The 17781-nt window shown below is 38.4% G+C and overlaps 1 protein-coding gene across 1 annotated transcript in view; it reads right to left on the bottom strand.

The window, feature by feature from the left end:
- CUBN (cubilin) overlaps window positions 1-17781 on the bottom strand; it is a gene marked incomplete in the record, with an annotated part of 126605 nt that overhangs the window by 44671 nt on the left and 64153 nt on the right. The window contains 8 exon segments of the mRNA XM_072412780.1: window positions 1590-1795; window positions 3129-3261; window positions 5233-5361; window positions 6435-6548; window positions 8136-8252; window positions 10494-10650; window positions 15187-15368; window positions 17125-17299. Of these exon segments, the coding sequence (XP_072268881.1) occupies window positions 1590-1795; window positions 3129-3261; window positions 5233-5361; window positions 6435-6548; window positions 8136-8252; window positions 10494-10650; window positions 15187-15368; window positions 17125-17299 (1213 nt within the window).

Here is a 17781-nt window from a genome sequence, read left to right as displayed (position 1 = left end):
TCATAAAGTTAGATTGAATAAAAGACTAAAAAGTCCATCAAGTTCAACTTCAGGGGAAATAAACATATTAGAATCCAGCATATCCCAGCTAAAACTATATATATAGTTGATCCAGAGGAAAGAACAAAAAACTTTTGAAACATGATTTAATTTGCTCCCACAAGGGAAAAAATATTTTCCCGATCCCATGAGACAATGAGATGTTCTCTGGATCAACTGCCTGTGGTTTAAAACTTCAGTACTTTGTACTTCTAGAAAACCACTCAGCTTTTTCCTAAATCAATATAGTACACACAATGAAAATACCTAATTTTAGACAATTATTGAAGAATAAAATAATTTTCACTAAAATGTATGTCTGGCCAAAATACATACATATTTATTAAATCTCTGCAGTACAGATGTCTAAATTGCTGTTTTTAGCTGAACTTCACAAAGTATAAAATGCACAAAAGAATGCATCTCTGTAATCATAATTGCATCATCAAATCCATCATCAAATATATTTTTATATACGCAAATAGTGTAAGTATCTGAATTTGAACTGATATCAGTCTATTGCGAGAAGCATGCTAATAGGTAGATAGGGAAGTATTATAGGATGGGGTGAGGATGGGAGTATGAAGATGGGGTAGGTTATGATATTTCCTACTAGACTAAGTCAATAGCCACCCCCTGTGTAACAAACAGAATTATAAAAAAGATAAAGAGAAGGGGTTTAGATGTGGACAAAAATAAAAAAAAAGCTTTTATATAGAACATTTGTCATAAGCTTACATTGTGGTATAGAAGAAGCATAATATTTATATAAAACAAAAGGAACAGGTGCAGCCAAAAATGTATTTTATTCAACAAACAAAAGATTTTTACAATGAGAAAATCTCTGGTATGGTATCAATACACATGTAGACTGTGAATAGAAGACCAGATCTTCCTAGACATATAACTCATACAATGAAGGAGGTCCCTAATCCCAACACGTTTCACAATCTGGGCTACCTCAGGAGATTTTGGGAGACCGTAACAGTAATGTCCTATAATTAGGTATTGGATGTACCATAAGGGATTTTTAAAGTCTAGGCGACAACCTGTTCAAGTGAAAGTCTAATGACTGGCCAAACTATAGCAAATTATTATGGAGAATGTAGACAACAATCTGCACCATGAGTGGTAATCCCTTAAGGGGTTAAGTCCTGAGAGATGTTTCCTTTAAGGACAGCTTATACACTGTATATTTATGATGAATTTTCTGTATAAAAGCCTTTTTTTTGGCCACATCCAAAACCTCTTCCGTTTATCTCTTTTAGAATTTGTGGGGTTTAGGATGAACTGAACCTAAATGATGCTAGCCATAGTACTGAGGACATTGGATAGCAAGAATAGAAGAAATATGGGGTGATCTATAGGTTGCAGTTAAAATCTTTTTTTTTTCTCCTATCTTGTAATGGGCATTTTATTATTTATCTTTGGCTGAAGTTACGCTTTAAGTAAGGACAGGAAAATGACTTTTAGCTGAAAAGTGAGTCTGGGATTGACATAAACATTTCTTGAATATAAACAGCTTATCTAATCAATATTAGTTTAGTTACCGTGGGAAAAGGAGGCCCTGAAGCCCGGGCCACTTACTGATCCATCAGACACAAACTTTACCCAGAGTATGTGACCAACAATTGTAGACACATTATTGGGCAAGCTGTCTCCACAAAATCTCCCAATTAAAGTGCCGGTGGCATTGTCTTCTCTGATTTCCAAGTAATCCGTTGAACAGTTTTCACTTCTTTGCAGAGAGAATGATCTGTAGAGCAAGGATAGAAAATTATTGGAATCCACAACAACATTATAATCCTAGATCCTATCAGCAATAAACTGAAGTATTTTTTATCTTGAGATGATCACAAACACAAAACCAAAATACATAACAGACAAAATATGTATTTTAGAGTTTTGGATAGATAGAAAATGGATATAAACCTCTGTTAAACTCTAGCCATACCTTTCTTACTTCACATTTGTGGATAGTCCTCTTCAGTACTGAAAGCAATTAGTCCCTATTCCCTGCACATTGTGACTTCCACACAACAAGCTGCAGCAGATAACCGGAGCTTACCTGTCTGCTGAATTACAAAGATCTGGTGCTATCTGATCCTCTCTTCCTCATTTTTGCTGCCTTGGAATTTCTCTTTTAGCTATTAGCTTTCTCTCTTGTCAGTCTTTTAGTTTCAGCTTTACAGGAGGGCAATTCCTAGGTTGGTTCTGATACAGTGTGTGAGAATCAGTGTTGTGAGGGGAGAAATCCACAGTCTTTGATGGAGTTAACTATTCCTCTGTCATGATATTTTTCCCACCCAGACTTTATTTCAACCTTTACTCAGTACAGTTGCAAAGTTTAGTAAGTCAAGGTACTACAGGTTTCTGCCTCTTGTGCTAATATTGTGCCTACAGGAGCAAAACACAATAAAAAGAAGCTAAGGGTTTGTGCTGTCAACAGGGGCAGAGGCAAGATGATAACAAAGTTTGGCAAAACTGTTTGAGATGTGAGCTTGGCATAGGCAAAGGGAGGTATGGAGTTAGATGCAGGTTTGGCCAGAGTTGTTAACACAGGAAGATGGAGTAGCAGGAGCTCTTAATCCCACTACAGGTCTGAAAATGCTCTATGATAAACATGTAAGATTCAAGCCATACCATCTTGCATCTAAGCATCACTCATAGTTAAAAACACAGCTCTGCAAGCCTGTTTGCATATTCTGGTATTTTGCTATAAAATTCCACCTTAAGCTATCACAGTTATGGAAATTAGATTTGTATGTGCAGAATATCCCCTTCAATCTTAAGTTATTGGCTACCAATGGCATGGTAATAATGTGTCTGACCCCAGTTTCACAGCATGGTGCATGTGCAAAACTGCTCGGTAGCCTGTGTGCCACGTAAGATATTTATGAAGTCACAGCTATAAGTCTTGTATCATCTGTGAGAAATTCTAAAAGTGTCAGCGTGAGGCTTTGTATTCCTTCCAAGTTGTGTTTTATGCTGAAACATTTGTTAGGGACTTTTCCTGACAAACACAGCACTTCCTTCCCATAAGGCCATTTGGATGGGAACAATATGAAGAAAGATGGTGAGCTGATTACATGAAAGACAGTGTGAGCCGGTTGCCAGGAGCACTAAGAATGTTCCAAACACACTCCGTATTTTCGGGATAGTTTTCTGGATAGGCAGGGCTGTCGAAGATTCCATTCTCCATGTGTAAATCTCCTCCACATGCTGAAGGAGAAAGAGAGTCAGTGTCATTAGAATATAGGACATCTTGTGCACAGTCTAGAATAGGGGTGGCAAACTCTGGCCTGAGGGCCAAATTTGGCCCCCTAAAGGAATTTTTTTGGTCCCCCAAAGGATTTCTAAACATGAATTGCAGCTGGCCCTCCGCTGCATTGAAATAGTGCCGCTACTAAAATTGCAGGCATCACTCACGTCTATAGACCAAAGGCCTTTCTGCCTATGCATGGCCCTGCATTGGACTGTTTTATAGACGCAGGGAATTGTAGCAGTGGTGCCATTCTCTATTATAGGCTTGTTCCAGATTGCTGAATGTTAAGCAAAACCTATTTGTTTCCATATTATAAGGTTTTATATCTAATGAGAAGGGAAAACTTTCTCAATTTTTTTAATGAACTTCAAGTTTGGCCCTCGACTTTGTCTAGGTTTTTAATTTTGGCCCTCTGTGTATTTGACTTTGACACCCCTGGTCTAGAACTAACTGATAATGTCCAATCAACTGCATTTAGGCTTTTCTTGTCTACGAAACAGAATGCTAAGACATTCATTAAGATGTTCACTCGAAAAAGATGTAGGTAAAAGCAGAAAATTTCAAGTTAATTAAATTATTACTTACAGTGTTTTCATTTATTTTTATTTACTTGCAGTAGGACAGTGAATTTGCTAGAAAATCTGACTACTCCAGGTAAGTCAATTCCTTAAGAACAACCTGTTCCCTCCTTCAATGCCATAGCACTCTCTGCTTCTGAAAATGTCCAATTGCAATCTGTGCTGGCCCAGTTCCTTACCGATCCCCCTTCATCTACCTACATATCTTTATTGTAGTTGCCAGGGAAGGAATGAAGATGAATACTATAGGGAGGTTTTTCCCAACCAGGGTTCTTATAGCAATTGCTAGGAGTTCCTTGGAGCAATGAGCAGTTTGTACTTCTCAGTGCAGTTTAAATGACACCAATGATCTTTTTGGCCATCTGTAAGAAGGACATTCTTCCCCCTAGCCAGCAATGTTAGAGGTATTCATTCTGTAGGGGTTGCCCAAAATCTTAAAGTGTTGCCCATGTTAAAAAAGTTGAGAAACATTGACATAAGGTATCAATGGAATCACAGTTCTGAGTCTGCTGGAGCAGTACCCGGTTTCAGTCTCAGAAATTAGGCATTTACAAGTAAATACTATGCATAAAACATGTGCACATGAAATCATGTGACTCTGATTCCTTTAAAGCCCAACTCTAACCTGGTTTGATTAAAAAAAAAAGTTTGCATTGCTTTCTGCATTCATTTTGCATTCCTATGTCCTAATGTCAGGGAGGCCAAGGACAGAAATTGATGGAATATCTCTTTGAAGAAGAAAAATGTATTTTTTGGTGCAGCGGATAAAGGTTAGAAAAATGACCCCAACACCCCCCCCGACACACACACACACATATTGTATAGTACAATATCCTCCCCTTAACCCCTCTTAGATTGTACTCTCTATTAGGAAAATTCTTTATTTTTCTTTCTGTATTTCTGTTTGCGTTTGCCAAATGTGCTTTGCCATCAGCAATCCTTTTTTATTGTATAACCCTAAAATAAAAATTTAGTGGAGCTTTAACAAAAATAATAATATTAATAATATCAAGAGATTTAATGCTGCCGTGTCTTCCTGTAGCACCTTATTTCTTGGTGCTCCAAGGAAAAAAGTGAAAGAACTCACCAACTTGGATACAGACAGAAATAAAGAAATAAAATTATTTCCAACTCTTACCCACTCCATCAAAAATATAGAAGAACACTTTGCCCTAATTGCTGCAAGATCACACAAATAGTACAGACATATACGTCAGAATTCTGATTTATTACTTCTGATTACAGTCTGATAAATAAGTCTGATAAATAAATTATATTCAGGAATATTTGGCAAAAACACACTTTGGGCAGTTAGGTAAAGTAAGTAAAAGTGGAAATGATGAATCCTACCTGAGGTTGATGCAGATTAGATGGCCCGATATCCTCTAAATGTATTATTATTATTAGAGACAAATGTGATCACGAGGGCATTACTGAATGACGTAACAGGGTGGGGGATTCCCTGACCACAATAGCGTCCTTTAAAAAAAAAAAAGAGTAAAGGTCAAATGCACATACTATGAAACCAGATTTTTATTCACGTTGACTCCAATAACAGTCCCCCTAAAAGATTATAGTTGGTATGATCAAAGCTTAGGAAATAAGACTGGAAAGCAATAGCACTTAACTGAAATAATGGTTTAGTGGCACCCCTTGCACTCCCTATTATATAAAGTAAATATATGGTTGTTATAGCTTTGGAAAGGTGACAATTTAATGTGGCTTTGTGGGAGTGAAAGATATAAATCTTATTACTGGAAACTCCAATGCCAGAGCAAAAGGCCTGGTAAGACATGACCCCGGCCTTTCTGCAATACAAGTCTATGTATAAAATGCTTGTGCAAACATATATGGCTGTTACTTAGCTCTTCCAGCACAGGACACGGAAGTATAAGAAACAGAATTTTTTTTTTTAAAAGTGTATTTTTAAAGCATTTCCATGCAACATTCAGCCATATATTTTAACAGAAGGACAGGTCTAAAAAGAAATATAAAGAGATGAGACTTTGGTTAAATTTTACTCATTACCCCTGCTAGAACCCTACCTTATAATTATATAATACTCTACAGGTAGTCCCCGAGTTAAGGATATCCAACATACAGACAACTCCCGGATACCAACGGGGCTTCCCTGCTCTTTCGTGTGCAGGACAGAGGCTTGCTTGGGGGGGGGGTCAGTTCACACGATTTGCAGAAGACATTTTTTGCTAAATACAGCTGAGACTGAGCTCTTCAGCAACATCCTGTACCTCTTTAATGACCAAGACAAACTCTGCAGTTGTTATTTTTTGCATTGCAAAGCACAGCTTGCTCCAGAAGTTAATGAATGTCTAGGCTCCATAAAGTTTGTGATTAACTCACAGTGAGGATTTTATACAGTAACTGACACCACCCTGCCTAATATTATGTTGAGACAAACATCTGTCCTAATTGCATTTATTATAATAATGAACCTGTTCTGACTTATATACAAATTAAACTTAAGAACAAATCTACAGTCCTTTACCTCAAATGTAATCCAGGGACTACTTGTTTAGCAATGCTTCACTTACCTTTAGAGGGTGACCCATAATTGTTCCCATCGAAAATCTCTACAAAGTCTTCTGAACAATTTGTATTTCTGTCTTCAATTTGAAAATCAGTAAAAGACAGGGTGACATGATTAACTGCAGAGATAAAATCATGGAAAAGGTTCTAAATGAAAGTCAATGACTATTGTTAGCAAGTCTGGATGTTGAAGCACGACAGGTCCTATTTTCCAGAATCAAAAATGGGTAAAATGCTAGAAGCTGAATAGAATTATGTGCAGAGTTAAAATTGCAGTTTTATTTCATTGACAGGTCCTCGTTCTTTATGGATCCTAGGTTAAAGGGAACACCATGTATCCCCAAAAAACAGATGTTGGTTATATAGAAAGACTTTTGCTGCACTGAAACCCAGGTGTGTTGACTTTGCTTTTCTTGTTTTTATTATGATTTGTTTTCCCCCTGGGGAAGTTCACCTTCTCTATTTGTCCTGATGACTATTGGCACTTGGAGAGAAAGGATTGCAAGGGATTTACAGTTGTAATTGAACCAAATTAAAAGGAATTATTTCCAATAGGGACATTTCTCAATTATGGATATTTTTTCTTTCACATCCTCGTGTTTCTGGATCAGGGTGGTTAAGGAAACCTTACCAATGGAACGCATGATGTGCCTTGCAATACTATAAATACTATTTGGCCTTGGATTCCTTTTTACTATTCAATACAGCTCATTTACAGAAATAATAGGACAAATCTTCTCATTCATAATTCTATTTATTTATTGGTTCAGTAACAATGCACCAGGGCTGAGGAATTATGTCCATAATTTCCTTTAATATGATTCACTGTCATGGGTAATACTTACTGGTCTGCTTACTCTCTGAGCGGAGGTCAAAGAGTGTATGTGGATAGAAGTAGTGAACTGATAGGTCTGTATATCTCAACCAGGGTTCTATGGAATCTTAGGGTTCCTCCAGAGGTTGCTAGGGGTTCCTTCAGGTAGGTAACTTAAAAAATTGGCCTTTAGACTAGGTTGGGAACATTGGATTGTTAGCACTATGCCCAAGCTCCAAGGACCTTGACTTTATGCAAGTGTTTCTCAACCAGGGTCTCGTGGATCCCTAGGGTACCTCAAAAGCCTGCTAAGGGTTACTTGAGCAATTTGTGCCTCTCAGGTCAGTTAAAGTGACACCAATGATCTTTTTGGCTATCTGTATTCCAACAGCCTTCCAACTGACCAGCAACATAGGAGGAATTCTTTCCACTGACCTCCAAACTAATGTGCTGTGAATATAGTAATTATAGAAGGGGTTACCAGAAGACCTGAAAGTTATTTTAAGGGGTTACCCCCACTTTAAAACAAAAAACACTGGTCTAAATGGTACCTTTACCGCTTAAAAAATCAAAGAGTACTGTATGGGAGTATCACCAAAGATTACCAATAAGCCTGTCCACTTATTTGTAGGCCAACCCATGTTGACTAGTTGTGTGCAATGACTATGCAACTTTCTACTTTCTGTCAAAGATTTAAATACATGCACAAACAAGCTAATAATGCACTGGTGTAAGGCTAATGGCAGCAATAACCTAAAAACTAAAACACGTTTCTGCAAAAGACTATTTTACAATACTGAGTTGCATGTGACATCCTCACCTAAAAAGAAAATAGAATCTTACATAATCCACTTGATTTATTTACATGAATGGCATTGTCCTAAACACTTACAAGGTTCCGAGGCTTGAATAATCCATGTACAGTTCTGATTGTTTGGGTAGTTGGCGGGATATGATGGTGAGGAAATAACTCCACCAATAGAGTCGGTCACAATAGAGCTTCCACATGCTATAATAAAAACATCAGGAAATATATCAAGGTCAGACAGTCACACTTATTTACCTTTTATGGTAAAAGTGTTTATTTTCCCTAAATCTCTGGGTATGCACAAAATTACTCCAATACCAATCTGTTCGAACTTCATAAATATTCTAGGAGCACTCATCATCAGGCTCCAAGTACAAGCAAGAAGCAACCTTTATTGGAATAGCAATATCTTGTTTAACTTAGCAGCAGTTTGCAAATGGTAATGAAATGTTGTTTAATCCAAAAAGTTGACTCAGCTCATTTATTTTACCTTTTAACTATCGGGTACTTCAGTCTCTTGCTAGATATTGTTTGAACCTGCAACCTTCCTGCCTAGCTTACAATCTTTTCATTATCTGCTTTTATTAGTTTACAATGGGGTAGAGCAAGGACAGTAATGATTTTTTGCTGGATCATCAGACATGTATCAGGGGGCTTATGGGATGAGTTGAGAATCCATGGCCTGTGCCCAGTATTAGGAGTTCAAAGAAGATTGGGTAACTGGCAAGCAAAGAATTTGGCACTGAGTCAGTAAACTGTGTTCCTTTTGCTGCATTTGTTTGCTAAATGTTAATATCCGACCAGTGTAGAATGCAATTATTATTTGGTAACTGCTTATGGAAGGATAATGGATAGACAATATTGGAGTTAATATTGGTATATCACACCATACCAGGTGTGAGGTATGGGGGTTGTATATGAATTGATCTACTTCAAAGACTTCTACAATCATTCTGCATGGTTTATAAACATCACTGCTATCTGATGGACCCATGGATACAGGATATAGAGGACAGACTCTTTGTGTAATGTATCATTTTACTTTGTCATTATAACCATTCTTTGGATTCTCTTAAAAATTAATGTATATTTGTTATTTTATTTTCCCTGTTATTAAATATTGTTAGCCCTGCGGGCCGTACCGGCGCCGCTGCCCCTAATCACAGGCACGGGCGCCGGGTCCTCTCTTTTCATCTCCTGCCGCCATACTGACGTTGCGGGAAGGAGGTAGCGTAATCATGCTGCCTGAGTTCCATGCCGGAGTTTCCTTCCTGCTGAAAACTTGCTCCGGTGTTTGTGCCGGCGTGGGTGTGTCCCTCTTCGCCTATGAGGCAATTCATAAACGCCCTCTGTTCCTACAGCCTATGTCTGGATTTCTGCAGGTGTTTAAATGCGCTTCCTACTACAGAAAGTTGCCTGAGCAATCTCATAGTTTTAGCCAGTCTAACTCCTAGTGCAAAGGTGCTTCTTCTGTCTGCTTTGCTGTGTACCAGATCTTGTTTACTGAACTCTTGGACTTTGAATGATTGCCGTCTGACCCTGACCTCAGCCATGTTTATGGATTTTGTTTGATTGCCGCCTCTCCTGACCCATACCCTCCAAGCCACACAAGCCCCCTCAGTGCTTGCCCTGAGCCCTCCCGTCAGCTGCCACTGACACTGGTACTGCTTTGGAGTGGCACCTGGCCGTTACCCTGCGGCCCAAACCTATCCTTACCATCAGAGGCTCTAGTGAAGAGCAGGTAGCGGCTTAGTTACGCCCCTCCGCAGCATACCCAGTCAGTGGCACAGTGGGTCCACACCCGCGTGCATTACAAATATCTTGTTATTTAAGATCTGGGTGATTATTAAGTAAATAGAGACTTAGTGATGTTACAGCTCTCAAGAAAGGGGATAAGATAAGGAAAACAGAAAATTTTCTTTCATTATGTTATCCCCTTTCTTGAGAGCGGTATCTTTACTAAGACTCTAATGCTGATTTTATACAACAAATGTGCACTCCAACTGACAATGAGGCTGATTTACTAGAAGAAGCAGAGATTTTTTTCTGAGTTACTAAAATAAAATAAAGTAGTTGTGTTAATTTCCATTCAGTACAATAAGGTGCAACCAAGACACAACTTTCCCTTAGTCCCTTTGCTATTTAAACATTCTGTACATCATTTAGTAGATCAGCCCCACTTGTTTTTAAAGCAACATGTGATGATAAGCATACATTGCATTTAAGGCTTAGTCTATACATACATTTTCCTCAGCATTTAACCTGCGTTTAAAATGCAGGAAAATGCAGAAAAACCACTAGCTTTAAAACACGAACGTTTACATGAGTTTTTAAAAACGTCTGTGTAGACCCAGCCTTAATGTTTACTAATGAGAACCTTGGTTTTGGATTTCCTGGTATTGCATACCAGGTACACTGAGCATATCAGAGAAATAAACTTGCCTTCACTAAACCGTGCACTGAATCCTCTGTGTTGGTTGCTGTGGTCAGACTGCAGGCGGACAAACATCGTGTTCTGAGATGAGATCAATGGATTAGGAATTTGAGATCCGCACAGAATTTTAAGAACCACGGCATCATCAGATTCACCATCATATACCTTTCCGGACAAAAATGCAAAATAAATCAGTTAGTGTAACTCTCAGCCAAACGTTAAAGTTTTAAGACAGAATTTCGAAGGGTTACATCCAATGTCAATTTTATGTGACTTCCTGTCCCCAGTATAACTAAAGAATGTAAGTTGAAAGAGGTTGTGGGCTTTCCAGCATGCCATAGCCCAGTAGTGGTTGACTATATGGGGTAAGCAAGTAGGTAGACACCTCATTTCCCAGTGGACTGGTTTTAGGAATTCTTTATCCTCTGGTCCTATTTATTATACAAGTATTGGAATGCTTAAGCACATATTAATTTTAACTCTCCTTTAATTTTGTGAATTGGATGTGAACCAGTCAAAACCCTGTGCCTACGGTTACGTTTAATATTGCACCTCTCTGGCTTAGCGTGCTTTTGGCACCTGGATTTCACAGACTTCATAGCTAAGCCCTGTTGACTGCCATGCCACTTTATGGCCAGTAGGTCCATTCCCATTGGACGTGAAGATGGCAGTAGGTGAAAATTAGCTATGAAAAAATCAGGTCCAAATAACCCAGTGAATTCCAGCATTTAAAAGCTTAGGTTTAAAATGTTAATTAATTCCAATGTACAAGTACACACTACAACATTTTTGTGTGTAGTGGGTACACAACCTGCACTACCCACAAATGTTTAAATGCTACAAGTGAAATAAATATGGTGTTTACAAGCTTTTGTGGGTTTTTTAGGCATTTATTGACATTTTTCCCTTCTTTTCACTTCCCTTTGCTGTCACATGGCTTGGTACAAAATGTTTTATAAACAGAAAAAAAAATTGGGTGTTTCTATATATTTTCTATACATAAAACAATAACAAGGCAAACAAATCCAATATAATCATGTGTTTATGTGTTTGTGTATGACAACCATATGATTTATTAGTCATGAAGGGATTTAGGATGAGGGGAATGTCCCACAGGAAATTGCTGAGCCCTTAAAACAAACACAGATAAGCAAAGGGGTGAAAATCTCCCACAATAAAGGAAGCGGAATTCACACACAGATTTCCCTCACCATCCATATTATCTGTATAACATCTGGAATACATTGTAAAATTATGATGGGTATATTTACATAGTCAGATGGGACACTAGCACAGCCACAGTACTGAAAGCTCATACTGTATAATAGCATAAATAAATTATTTTAATAGTACAATTTATGTTTCGCTCCTCCATTGACCTACTAATGACTCATCACAAAGACTTTTCAAGAGCTTCCCCGACTTTATGGAATGGTCTTCCACATCCTATTCGGCTTGCTCCTACTTTCTGCTGATTTTAGAGCTTTTAAAACCCATCTTTTCAAACTCACCTAACCGTCCTCTTCTGTCGCCTAAACCCTCACTACACACCCACCGTTCCATATCTCCCTCCAATTGTGTGGGTCTTCCCCCCACCTCCTAGATTGTAAGCTCGTCAGGGCAGGGTCCTCTCCTCCTCCTGTGTCACTGTCTGTATCTGTCTGTCATTTGCAACCCCCATTTAATGTACAGCGCTGCGTAATATGTTGATGCTATGTAAAAACTGTTTATTAATAATAATAATAATAATAATAATAATATTATTAATGTTTATTTAGCTTGTGATTTTATCTGGCAATGGCGCCTTTATAATTTCAGAAGTGAACAAAGTGAAGAAAACTATTGTTTAGTCATCAATTTGATGAAGTCTTGATATATTCATGCATTCATCTCTAAATGATCAAAAATAAAGAGCACCTGACTTACCCTGAAAAGTGTCTAAATAGCTAATGGCCCATTCTTACCTATGGATTCTTGCCCTAAATATTCTCTTTTGAAATAAATGGAAAAGAACCAAAGTACATGAACACGTTACTATGTACATCAGTGATCATTATAATGCATTCCAACACAACAGCCAAACACATATTTTTCAAAAAAGGGCCCATTGATAACAACACAACACAATTGGGAAAACCCACTTAGGCACTTCTTGGCGTCCACCCGCATTGACAGGCATGTGGCTCTAAAAGGATCTCTATCCTTCTGTTAAATCTTTGTAAACTGAACTTCATGTAGTGCTTCATTTATTTGTGTAATTCTTTAACTCCATCCCTGGGATCTTGTGCAGTTCTAAGAACAGGCTGTACATTAGCCGAGGCAGTCCTAGTGGCCCCAACCATACAGATTGGCAAAGAATAAGGACATGGGGCCATGCTGTAAAACAGTTGTCCCCATACATTTGGAGCTCATGGACCACTAAATGCATGGACCTCGGACCGCTCATGCGTGGGGAGCCATGTGTCACTCAAAGGGAAGAAACTTCCCCCATAGTGCTGTCATGATGCCAGAACCCACCCACTCTCCCATCGCAATCTCAGACACACAATCCATCCACTGCCCTGAGCCTGCAATGCATACAGGAGACATGGTCGCGGCTATGGCTGGTGCGCCCCCCTAAGCAGGGTCCTTCTCCTCACCCCGCTGGGTGGTGTACCAACCAGAGCTGCGGCCCGACCTGGGGTTGGGACCTTCTGCTGTCAAAGACCCCAAAGACTGATGTCATGAACCCTTAAGGTTCCTTGACAAGATCTATTATAAAAAAAAAAAATAGAAAATGCACAGTAGCAAATGAATAAGGTTTTCTAAATTGCTTGTTTCTAGTTACCTAAGAAACTAAAAACTAGTTACCAACAAGAGGTGCCAGGCTGACAACTAGTTACCAGCAAGGGGTGTCTGCACATATCCCATAGACATTAGACTGTATGAATGGCTATGTTGGAAGAGATATATTACAGTTATTACCTTATTAACTCACTACTCATCCCAACCATAAAATATGGAGAGGAGAGATAAAAGATGTGAGGCTGATTGTCTGGGTGAGAACTTGGTTGGCTTCTGAGTGCTGAGTAAGAAGGGCAGTGTGACCTGGGAAAGAGCATGGTAAATGTATTGTGTGTTTTACTATACATATTGCAGGATCCCGGGGTACTGCTGAGCTGGGGTTAATTCTAAAATCAAAGGTAATGCTGAGTTGGGTTGAGAGGGTACTACTACCTGACTGGTTATTGCAGGGAACTGGGGCTTTTTTTTCTAGGGTAAGGGATTCTTATGCATGTGAGATGATTATACAACATTGAACACTGTGCATGGCCTGTTTGCATTTATGGAAAAACACTAAGGTTTCCAATTGACCATAACCTTACTGTTGAGCTCCATGTTGCAACCATATCCATTTTTGAACACACTCGGCGGCAGGATTTGCATGCCACATTGTTAGATCCCCGTTCTTAAATCAATCGTAACCACAAGATTTTTTGAGATGCTTCTGGTCCAGTATCATCTTGATACATTTATACATTTGAAGTAACTTTCAAATTATACCGTGGAAAGCATTTTTGATACAGTGTTATTTATTATTATTATTATTAATAAAAATAATAATAATAATAATATTATTAATAAGTTATGGGGGCCCTGGGATCATTGATGTTGGTGTTCCTACACCCTTAGAACAACCCGTGACAGTTTGGGGTATTTACTGTAAATTGTGACCAATACTGAAATTTCCATGCTCTAGACACGTATATTTCTAGCAGAAGAAGTGACTTGTATGGGTAACATTTTTGACATACTGTACACAGCATAACACATTCTTTGTGACCCGCACATAATAATATGCCTCTTCTTATAAAAGACAATACTATATTGAATTCTGAAAAGCCACAGCACATTCTCTATTTTCTCTGTGTGTATTCCAGCCGCTGAATTACATGGACTCCCTAAAAGGGCCATTGTCCCGACATTTTTAATGGTGCCTCCTATCAAAGATTTGGTGATTAAAGAAATTTCAGTCTGGCATGTCTTTATTATCTACGCCTCCTAATTTGAACACAAGCAGAGGAAAACACTCAATATTGTTTAGAGATTTGTGTGTTTGACAGGACAGGTCAGAGAATGTCAGTTTATTGCTCCATGCAGCCCATTGCTCATCATTATTTGGCTGGTTGGGCTAGGACTGTAGGCTCCTTGTCTTGCTGGGGTACAAAATACTATGATGCAAGTCTTAGGGGACAACATTTTAAGTCTGATGGACACTTTTATAATGCCAAAGGTATAGAAAAAAGCAATACAATGGTAATATGGCAAGGTCCAGAACTGATCATCTGCAATACAGAACATGGGTTTGTACTTGGGTTTGTAGAATCATATACTGTGTTACTCTGATTTTTCAAAGCAGTTGGGTGGGAGGTTAACACTATGAGCCTGATTTATGAAAGCTCTACAAGACTGGGGAAGATAGACTGACATAGGAGAACCTAGGTGATCCAGCAAATTTAGAATAGTTTTTGTCTAGGAACACATATGCAAACTAATAGCACATGATTTTTAAGAAATCCATTCCAGTTGTGCTAGATCACACAGGCTCTCCCATGATAATCTATCTTCTCCAGCTTTAATATAACAGGCCCAATAATATATTGCTATAGCAAAAAGTACATAAAAAATGACAATTTAAGACTTAGATTCTTTGAAACTTACAGTAACACTGTCAGAGTTACATGTGGTGTGACTTTCCACGTCAAAGTCGGTAAACGTGAGTAACACTCTATGTCCAGGATCAACTCTTATTAGCCAGGAACACTCTGTGTGGTCTTCATACGGTCTCGGGTAGTTTGGAGAATGGATCTCCCCATGAGGGGCTTGGAATACTCCACCACACCCTGCAGAGACATAAAGCAAAAAACAATAATCTTAGGCAAATTCTAGCTTGGTAATAAAAGATAGATCTCTTCAGAAGAACTGTATATGAATATATGTATATGAACTTGCTATGAATTTGTAAACTATCTAATAAAGTATTAAACCATCTTAGCCATACAGTTTTGGAAAATTGTATAAGGATAGGATCCAAATCTTAATATTTCATTCTTAAGCCTCATGCTGACTGTTTGGAAAAAACAGTCAATTTTTGAAAAAAATAGATTTTTTTTGAAAAAAATAGATTTTTTCCTTTACAGAATGTCAGTGATTGATTCTCCAGCAGAGAATGTTTGGTTATACAGGTAATCCCTGAATTATTGACATCCGACATACGGACAACTCCTAGATAAGAACGGGGCTTCCCCGCTAGCTCCTTTGCAGGATAGAGGCTTGATGGGGGGAGGGGGAAGTTTGCATGACTTGCAGAAGAAATCTTTTGCTAAACACAGCTGAGGTTGTGGGTATCTTAAGGACTGAGCTCTTCTGAATGCTCTTGTAACTTTAAAGACCAAGACAAACTCTGCAGTTGTTTCTTTTTGCATATCATAGCACAGCTTGCTCCAGACGGTAATGAATGTCTAGGCTCCATAAAGTTTTTTGGGTTTTTTTTGCTTAGCTTGTGATTAACCACCCAACTGATAAGTCCGACCTTGGTTCGGGCTAAAAAAAGTTAAAATTATCGATAACCCCGAACTTTTCCCCCTGTATTAAAATCTTCACTTACCTGGGACCGCTGTTATCATCCAGCGTCGTGTTCGTGTTCCAGCGTCATCCTCCAGCGTCGGGTGCCTTCTCTGAGAACCAGCGGGACCAGGTTAGAAGCCGGCCGGCATCTTCTTTTCCGCCGGCCGGCTTCTTACCTGGTCCCGCTGTGATCATCCATTGTCGTGTTCCAGCGTCGGGTGCCTTCTCCGAGAAGAAGCCGGCCGTCGGAGAAGAAGAAGCCAGCCGGCTTCTTCTGCGTCCGTAGCGTGTGCGTGTCCCTTGGCGATGACGTCGGCGCGTGTGCGGGAAATTCAAATTGAAACTCATTCAAACACATTTTGTATTGAATACAAACTCCTGTATCCAATCCAATACAAAATAATTCAAAATAAATACAAAGCATGTAATTGGTAAATTCAAACTCTCATTTTGTATTGGATTGGATACAGGAGTTTGTATTCAATCCAATACAAAATGGGAGTTTGAATTTTGTTCTCATTTTGTATTGGATTGAATACAAAGTCCTGCATCCAATCCAATACAAAATAACAGAAAATATATTTATATGGTTTTGTCTATGTGACGGACACTAGGGAGGTGTTTTAGAAAAATATATTACTATACAGTATACCGAATTATCGCATTTTCAGTATTTTTGATTTATTTATGCATTCTTGTTTAAGCTGATTTTTGTGTTTTTTATTTAATATTATTATTAAAGTAATTTTTTTTTTTTTACATGATTGTGTCTTTCAAACTTTTTTTATATTTATGATATCTACTAGAACCCTGTTCGGACATATTTCTGTAAGTTACAGGTCTACAATTTAAAAAAAAAAATTCATGAAAAACAGTGTAACGCTTTTGGAACAGAAATCTAGACCTCAGTGTAACGCCCAGGTGGTTAACTCACAGTCAGGATATATATGTTGAGACAAACATCTGTCCTAATTGCATTTATTAAAATAAGTACCTGTTCCAGCTTACATACAAATTCAAAACGTCACATACCTCCAGGAATTTCTTGCCATGTTGCGTTAAAACCTTTGCCATTCCTTAGAGCGTCAGTCTTGAACCGTACGGTGACCACATTTCCTGTGCTGGACACGTGGAGGGGATTGTCTGGGGTTCGAGTTGAGCACAGCTGAGCCAGCCTTGGAGAGGACAAGTCATGGCCTCCATAAATCTGAAATTATGCCACATTATTTGACTTGGACAGCATTTTGTTTACACAGAAAAGATAAAAATGCTAAAAAAGTTATATGAATACAGGTAAGTACATAACAATACATATTGTATTGTTATGTGAAAGAATTATCACTCAATACAACACTAATAATTGCCAAAAACCCTCTCCTTTCTGTCTTCATTTTCTATTACTGTATGATTTAGGGTTGGGCATACCTATCCTCCAGGACAAAAAAACTCATACACCACACACCACTATTGCATATGAATACAGGTATGTTTAATATGAATTAAAATGGTTCATGTTACAGCAAATTTGTTTGATGGAAGAAAACGAAAAACCTAAATATTATAGTTGTCAGTACACACAATTTGAGTGTCTTGAATACTCCTTGCTATGTTGTCTCGCCCCAGTAATCAATTCTAGTGAGATGATATCCTTCATAATCAATACATATTACATATTCCTTTACATGGTAT

The sequence above is a fragment of the Pyxicephalus adspersus genome, chromosome 5, assembly GCF_032062135.1.
Source record: "Pyxicephalus adspersus chromosome 5, UCB_Pads_2.0, whole genome shotgun sequence".
Classification (NCBI taxonomy): Eukaryota; Metazoa; Chordata; class Amphibia; order Anura; family Pyxicephalidae; genus Pyxicephalus; species Pyxicephalus adspersus.
Note: the sequence above shows the minus strand (reverse complement) of the source record. Positions and strands in the feature narration are given on the sequence as shown.